The sequence below is a fragment of the Sapajus apella genome, unplaced genomic scaffold (assembly GCF_009761245.1).
Source record: "Sapajus apella isolate SASKATOON/1434 unplaced genomic scaffold, GSC_monkey_1.0 scaffold2, whole genome shotgun sequence".
In the NCBI taxonomy this organism is placed as follows: Eukaryota; Metazoa; Chordata; class Mammalia; order Primates; family Cebidae; genus Sapajus; species Sapajus apella.
The window spans coordinates 12,511,056-12,519,172 of record NW_022436942.1 but is presented as its reverse complement, the minus strand read 5'-3'; the positions used below and the strand labels follow the sequence as shown (position 1 = coordinate 12,519,172).

The 8,117-nt window shown below is 48.8% G+C and overlaps 1 protein-coding gene across 1 annotated transcript in view; it reads right to left on the bottom strand.

Moving 5' to 3' along the window:
• Positions 1-5,229, bottom strand: part of CUNH12orf56 (chromosome unknown C12orf56 homolog) — a 107,811-nt gene extending 102,582 nt beyond the window's left edge. Inside the window, exons 1-2 of the mRNA XM_032286808.1 lie at positions 4,333-5,229; positions 3,187-3,304 (exon numbers count right to left, since the gene is read on the bottom strand). Coding sequence (XP_032142699.1) covers positions 3,187-3,304; positions 4,333-4,713 — 499 coding nt within the window. The 5' untranslated portion in view covers positions 4,714-5,229. The remainder of the gene's footprint in view (positions 1-3,186; positions 3,305-4,332) is intronic.
• Positions 5,230-8,117: the final 2,888 nt, after the last annotated feature.

Genomic DNA, 8,117 nt, shown 5'->3' with positions numbered 1-8,117 from the left:
TCGGCCTCCCAAAGTGCTGGGATTACAGGCTTGAGCCACCGCGCCGCCCGGCCAATTTTTATATTTTCAGTAGAGATGTGGGTCTCACCATGTTAGCCAGGCTGGTCTTGAACTCCTGACCTCGTGATCTGCCCACGTCAGCCTCCCAAAGTCCCGGGATTACAGGTGTGAACCACCCTGCCCGGACTCTTCCACCTTTAAAGATGTCTTTATGGCTGGGCTAAGTAGCTCATGCCTATGATCTCTGAACTTTGGCAGGCCAAGGCAGGTGGATCCCCTGAGGACAGGAGTTTGAGACCAGCCTGGCCATTACAAAAATTAGCTAGGCGTGGTGGCACGTGCCTGTAGTCCCAACTACTTGGGAGGCTGAGGTGAGAGAATTGCTTGAACCCAGGAGGTGGAGGTTCAATAAGCTGAGATTGCACCACTGCACTGCAGCCTGGGCAACACAGCAAGACTCTGTCTAAAAAGATGTCTTCACATTGAGCCCATCCAGATAATCCAAATTAATTTTCCTATTTTAAGGACAAATGATTAGCAACTTTAATTCCATCTGCAACCTTAATTCTCCTTTTTCATGTAATGTAACATAGTCATGGGTTCCAGGGATTTAGCCTGTGGTTATCTTTGAGGTTTAATTACCCTGCCTATCACAACTTCTAAAGTTGACCTATATTGTGTAAGATGGACATTCAAGTTACCAACAATGTTGAAAGCTTAGATTTCTTCAAGGCATTTATAGACATTACACATTCTTCATGCCTGAAAGGTAAATCTTGTATGTAAAGCATGAACAAATAAATTGGTATCCTTTTTCATAGGATTTATTGGCTCAGGGCCTAAGGAGCTTTACAGTACTTTTTAGATCCTCACAGGTTGAAAATAATAATAATAATAAAATAACAAGCCAGAAGCAGTGGCTCATGCTTGTAATGCCAACACTTTGGAAGGCCAAGGCTGGTGGATCGCTGGAGCCCAGCAGCCTAGGCAACATGGCAAAACCCCATCTCTAAAAAAAATAGAAAAATTAGCCGGGCATCGTGGCATGCGCCTGTGGTCTCAGCTACTCAGAAGGCTGAGGCAGAAGAATCACTTGAGCCAGGGAGGCAGAGGTTGCAGTGAGCTGAGATCAGGCTGCTGCACTTCAGCCTGGGCAACAGAGCAAGACCCTGTCTCTAAAAACAAAACCTACCAACCAAACCAACCCCAAGAGATCTAGAACACTGTTGACATACATAAATGTCTCTTTTGGAGGAGAGTAACAATATTCTATAGTCATGATTTTTTTTTTTTTTTTTTGAGATGGAGTTTCGCTGTTGTTACCCAGGCTGGAGTGCAATGGCGCGATCTCGGCTCACCGCAACCTCCGCCTCCTGGGTTCAGGCAATTCTCCTGCCTCAGCCTCCTGAGTAGCTGGGATTACAGGCACACGCCACCATGCCCAGCTAATTTTTTGTATTTTTAGTAGAGACGGGGTTTCACCATGTTGACCAGGATGGTCTCGATCTCTTGACCTCGTGATCCACCCGCCTCGGCCTCCCAAAGTGCTGGGATTACAGGCTTGAGCCACCGCGCCCGGCCTAGTCATGATTTTTTTTGACAAAATAATAAATGTTTACAGTAAAGACAATAGAAAAAGCTGAGCATTTAAAGTTTTTTGTTTTTGAGATGGAGCTTTGCTCTTATTGCCCAAGCTGGAGTGCAATGGTGTAATTTTGGCTCACTGCAACCTCTGCCTCCCTGGCTTAAGTGATTCTCCTGCCTCAGCCTATCGAGCAGCTGGGATTACAGGGATGCACCACCATGCCCAGCTAACTTTTGTATTTTTAGTAGAGACAAGGTTTCACCATGTTGACCAGGCTGGTCTCGAACTTCTGACCTCAGGTGGTTCACCTGCCTTGGCTTCCCAAAGTGCTGGAATTACAGGCGTGAGCCCCCATGCCTGGCCCCATCTGAAGTTTTTTGTTTGTTTAGAGACAGTCTAGCTCTGTCACCCAGGCTGAAGTGCAGTGGTGAGATCATGGCTTACTGCAGCCTTGAACTCCTTAACTCAAAGTATCCTCTCACTTCACTCTATGAAATAGCTTGGACTACAGGCATGCACCACCGTACACAGCTACTTATTTTTATTTTTGTAGACAGCATTTTGCTAGGTTGCCCAAGTCTCTAACTCTTAGGCTCACATGATGCCCTCGCCGTGGCCTCCCAAAATTCTGGGATTACAGGGGCCCACCTTGCCCAGTCTAAAGTTTTTAAAAACCTTTAGTAAAGAAAATTTAAATTAAAAAAAAATTTAGTTCAAGGCAGGTGCGGTGGCTCATGTCTGTAGTGGATCGCTTGAGCCCAGGAGTTTGAGATTAGCTTGGGCAACATAGTGAGACCCTGGCTCTACCAAAAAAAAAAAAAAAAAAAAAAAAAAAAAAGAGAAAAATTAGCCGGCTGTGATGGTATGATCCTGTAGTCCCAGCTACTTGGGAGGCTGAAGTGGGATCACTTGAGCCCTGGAGGTTGAGGCAGCAGTGAGCCGTGATGGTGCCACTGCACTCCAGACAGAGTGAGACTGTCTCCAAAAAAATTGTTTTATTTCAAGAGAATGGAAACAGGACAGGCACGGTGGCTCACGCCTGTAATCCCAGCACTTTGGGAGGCCAAGGCAGGCAGATCACGAGGTCAAGAGATCGAGACCATCCTGGCCAACATGGTGAAACCCCATCTCTACTAAAAATACAAAAATTAGCTGGGCATTGCGCCTGTAGTCCCGGCTACTCAGGAGGCTGAGGCAGGAGAATTGCTTGAACCCGGGAGGCGGAGGTTGTAGTGAGCCGAGATCCCACCACTGTGCTCCAGCCTGGCGCCTGGTGGCAGAGCAAGACTCTGTCTCAAAAAAAAAAAAAAGAAGAGAGAGAATGGAAACAATGGTAGTGAGGAAACACAATGTTTTCTTTACCCCGAACTTTTTCTCAACAATGAAGAAAATAAATTAGCACAGTGATAGTTCACAAAGGTATTCCGAGTAGAAAAAAATCTTTTCTTTTTTTTTTTTTCATTTAATTTAATTCTTTTTTTACAGACTCATTCAAAACAAGCCATGACTCTCTCAGCAAAACAGCTCCATCAAGCTTCTCACGAACCTCTCCCTTGGGGCTCAGTCAAGGGCATGAAGAAACGAGGCTAGACACCTGTCACCAGCGGAAAAACCAAGAACACACCTGGAGAGCAGCTCAGACAAAGGAAGCCAGGCGGGGAAAGCAGCAATTGGAGAGGAGACCGTGCTTCCAGTCTGTTGCTGGTTTACAAGGTAAACCTATTCCAGGAGGAAAGGGGTACAACACGAAAACCCAGGACAGGCTGCGCCAGGCCCAACGTCTTTCAGGCCCAGCTCCCACGTCAACGCCCTTCCTTCCAAGATGTTTCCCAGCAGGTCCTGCCCCGTTTGACTGGAGTGAGCCGCCTGAGATTGCCAAGCGCCCTGTGCGTGTCTCATTAACACATTTTTTATTCATGCTTTTATTCTTTTGGGGCTGGGGAAGGGACTGTGTCTCACTCACTCTGTTGCCCAGGCTGGAGTGCAGTGGCGCAATCTCGGCTTACTGCAACCTCCGCCTCCCAGATTCAAGCGATTCTTGTGCCTCAGACTCCCAAGTAGTTGGGATTATAGATGCACACCGCCACGGCCGGCTAATTTTTGTATTTGTGATACAGACGGCATTTCACCATTGGCCAGGCTGGTCTCGAATTCCTGACCTCAGGTGATCGGTCCATCCACCTCGGCCTTCCAGAGTGTTAGGATTACAGGCTTGAGCCATGGTGCCCAGCCTCATGAATTTATTCTTATTAAGCACCTAACATGCTCTAAGCATCGGGGACAAAAAAGCAAATGAGACATAGCAGCACTTAACACACAGCATTTATTTGCACGGGTGTTGGCTTTTTAGTCCTCCAGCAACTGCTTCTAGGAAGGGGCAGTCTTTCGGGTTTTGTTTTTTTTTTCTTGCATCCTCCGAGTCTAGCACAGTGCCTGACACTGACTAGGTGCTTTGTTAACAAAGGAACAACTTTAAAGTGTATTTTTTATAACAGGCTTGGTTCTCAAACCTGTAGCCCTACGTGGGGTAGGAGAGGCAGGAGAACGGGTGGACAGGCAGACCCGAGGAACATGGGAAAGGTGTCTGTATTGGGAGTGCTCACAGCAATCCAGTTTCCCTGTGTTCCTCGTTCTTAAATAACAGTAGGGGAGTCGAGGGCGGGATGGGGCAGGTCTCCCTTCTCCCCGCGCGCAGGAGGGTTGGGTTTGGGGGCCCCAGCCGGGGGTTTTCACTACGCTCTCCAGACCGCCTGCCCACCCGCGCCGCTCACCAGGTCAATAGCCACGACGTCCCGCAGAGCCACGACCCGCCGGATGGATTTGGGCGGCTTCTCGGTCAGGTAGATGAACCGGTCACTGAGCACCACGTACTTGAGGGTGTGGTTCTCCGAGTTGGACACCACTATGCACCGCTCGTAGGCGCGGACGGCGTCGTAGACCTCCGGCGGCAAATGCCGCCGCAGGAACACATCCAGGCGCGCCGGGAAGCCTGACTGCAAGAGGCTGGCCATGCGCGGCGCCCGCAGCCTGGCGGCGTGTAGCGGAGCGGGGACGTCTGCTCCCCCGCTCTCCCCTCCCCCGCGCTGGAACCCGCGCGCCACAAAGCCGCCAGCCTCGCGTCGTCTCATCTCCCGGGCGCCAGGAGCGGCCCGCAACTGAAGAAACCAACCCCTGGTCGGCTTCCCTGGAGCGCCCTCCCCTGCGCTGTCTCGCCTCCCGATCTTTGTCCTAACCTCAGACAGCGATGGGCGGGGCAAGAGGCTGGTCCTTCAGGCCCTAGTTGATGGGCACCTTGGGCTATTCACCATGAAGTCCCCTGCGGCTGAAGGGCGGTGGATTTTTAGGGTCTCTCTCCCCCGACCTTTATACCAGCCCCCATCACTGCCTACGCTATTGCGGATCACACCATCCCATACAAACGTTATTGGTAATGGAACAGTTTCAATCTGGTTTCCTGTTAGAAACTTCAAAGAGTTGAACTTACCGATTTATTTTTAACTACTCTAGGAACCTATTAAGACCAATCACCCAGATTTAACTTTTGATTATAACATGGCCTGGCACAGCTTTCTGATTTTGTCGGAGTGTAAACGTAAGTCTTCTTTTTCCAACCAGCGAGAAAGGGATTTTTTAAGACAGAGGCTCGCTCTGTTGCCAGGCTGGAGTGCAGTGGTGCCACCTTGGCTCACTGCAACCTCCGGCTTTCGGGTTCAAGCGATTCTCCTGCCTCAGCCTCCCGAGTAGCTGGGACTACAGGCGCGTGCCACCACGCCCAGCTAATTTTTTGTATTTTTAGTAAAAACGGGGTTTCACCATGTTGGCCAGGATGGTCTCGATTTCTTGACCTCATGATCCGCCCGCCCTGGCCTCCCAAATTACTGGGATTACAGGCGTGAGCTACAGCACTTGGCCTTTTTTTTTTTTTTTTTGAGATGGAGTCTCACTCCTGTCGCGCAGGCTGGAGTGCAGTGGCGCAATCTCTGCTCACTGAAACCTCTGCCTTCTGGGTTCAAGAGATTCTCCTTCCTCAGCCTCCCAAGTAGCTGGGACTACAGGTGTGTACCACCACGACTGGCTAATTTTTGTATTTTTAGTAGAAACAGGGCTTCACCATATTGGCCAGGCTGGTCCCAAACTCCTGACCTCAGGTGATCTGCCCGCCTCGGCCTCCCAAAGCACTGGGATTATAGGCATGAACCACACGCCCAGCCTGCCCAGGGCAATCTATGCAGGAAGAATGAATGGGTGAGGGTGGCATCTTGAAAAGTTGAAACTGATAGACTGAAGAATGCTGATTACATAGCCCGGAGGCTGCAGAGGAGTGAGTACTCCTTAGTTTTTACAGGCCAAGAATAATATATAAATTAGGTCAGAGAGGGCCAGGCACTGTGGCTCATGCCTGTAATCCCAGCACTTTGGGAGGCTGAGGTGGGCGGATCATGAGGTCAGGAGTTCAAGACCAGCCTGACCAACTTGGTGAAACCTTGTCTCTAATAAAAATACACAAATTAGGCCGGGCGCGGTGGCTCAAGCCTGTAATCCCAGCACTTTGGGAGGCCGAGGCGGGTGGATCACAAGGTCAAGAGATCGAGACCATCCTGGTCAAAATGGTGAAACCCCGTCTCTACTAAAAATACAAAACATTAGCTGGGCATGGTGGTGCGTGCCTATAATCCCAGCTACTCAGGAGGCTGAGGCAGGAGAATTGCCTGAACCCAGGAGGCGGAGGTTGCAGTGAGCCGAGATCGCGCCATTGCACTCCAGCCTGGGTAACACGAGTGAAACTCCGTCTCAAAAAAAAAAAAAAAATACAAAAATTAGCCAGGCAGGGTGGCACATGCCTATAATCCCAGCTACTCAGGAGACTGAGGCTGGAAAGTTGCTTGAACCCAGGAGGTGGGGGTGGCAGTGAGCCAAGATCGAGCCACTGCACTCCAGCCTGGGCAACACAGCAAGACGCCATCTCAAAAAAAAAAAAAAAAAAAAAAATTAGAGAGATGAGAAAGGCACAACAGAAATGCCCTCAGTCAGAAGTTCCATTTTATTTCAAATCCTAGAAAAGTTATTCTCTTCCCCTCCCCATTGGCCCAAAACCCTGATAATGAAACCATATTGCTCATTGCTGTGGCTGCCTGCAACCCTGAATCAAATTTAATATTCTTTATATTCTCCTTTTCTACATATTTACTATTGTATACTGTATGTTATAAGCAACTTCAAATTGCTTGTGGAAAGAGGGTATAAATATATTACAATCCATAAACAGATGTTGTAGACTACAGGGGTACAAAGGGAAAGAGAAATGTTTGGGTCTGGCTAAACTTTATTTATTTATTTATTTTTGAGACAGTCTCCCTCTGTCACCCAGGCTGGAGTGCAGTGGCATGATCTCGGCTCACTGCAGCCTCGGCCTCCTGGGTTCAAACCATTCTCTGGCCTCAGCCTCCCAAGCAGCTTAGACTACAGGTGTGCACCACCATGCCCAGCTAATTGTGTGTGTGTGTGTGTGTGTGTGTGTGTGTGTGTGTTTAGTAGAGACAGGATTTCACCACCATGTTGGCCATAGCTGGTCTCCTGATCTCAAGCGATCCACCTACCTCGACCTACCAAAGTGCTGGGATTACAGGCATGAGCCACCGCCCCTGTCAGGGTCTGGTTAGACTTAAGTCTAAGATCACGTTAAGGAACTCAAGTGAGTAAAGAGAAGTGCCACCTGCTGGCAAAATCTTAAATGACCTAGTATTTAAAGTTTTTTTTTTAGGATCTCATCACACATCTGAGCCTTCCTAATAACTGGATAAAAAATGCATGAACTACACCATCCCTAGCAACCTTTATTGATAAAAGATGCCACATGGGTATTTCCTCCAAAATAAAGACTACTCATTATCTAAACTGCTCTAAATAGAGTTTGTTGCTTCAAACCAACAGAAAGGCAAAGGCTCTTCACCTCTGCTGAATAGCCGCACCTCACAAAAGCAGTTGAGAGGCAAATGACTACAATGTCATCATAGGTGGAAAGTCAGGCTCACGTAGGAGAAAAGGCCTTACCCTAGGTTGCTATTTTGTGTTTCTCAGGCTTCCTACCTCATACCCACTTCCCAGGACTAAGAGAAACAGTACGACTGGATGAGGGCCAAAAAATACTGCCAAGAAGCCCATCTTGAATAAGCTTTTGGTAACAAGTGCACTAAGCTTAGCAAACATTAAAATGAAGCACAGGCAGCCAGGCGCGGTGGCTCAAGCCTGTAATCCCAGCACTTTGGGAGGCCGAGGCGGGTAGATCACGAGGTCAAGAGATCGAGACCATCCTGGTCAACACGGTGAAACCCCGTCTCTACTAAAAATACAAAAAATTAGCTGGGCATGGTGGTGCGTGCCTGTAATCCCAGCTACTCAGGAGGCTGAGGCAGGAGAATTGCCTGAACCCAGGAGGCGGAGGTTGCAGTGAGCCGAGATCGTGCCATTGCACTCCAGCCTGGGTAACAAGAGCGAAACTCCGTCCCAAAGAAAAAGAAAAAAAAAAAAAAAA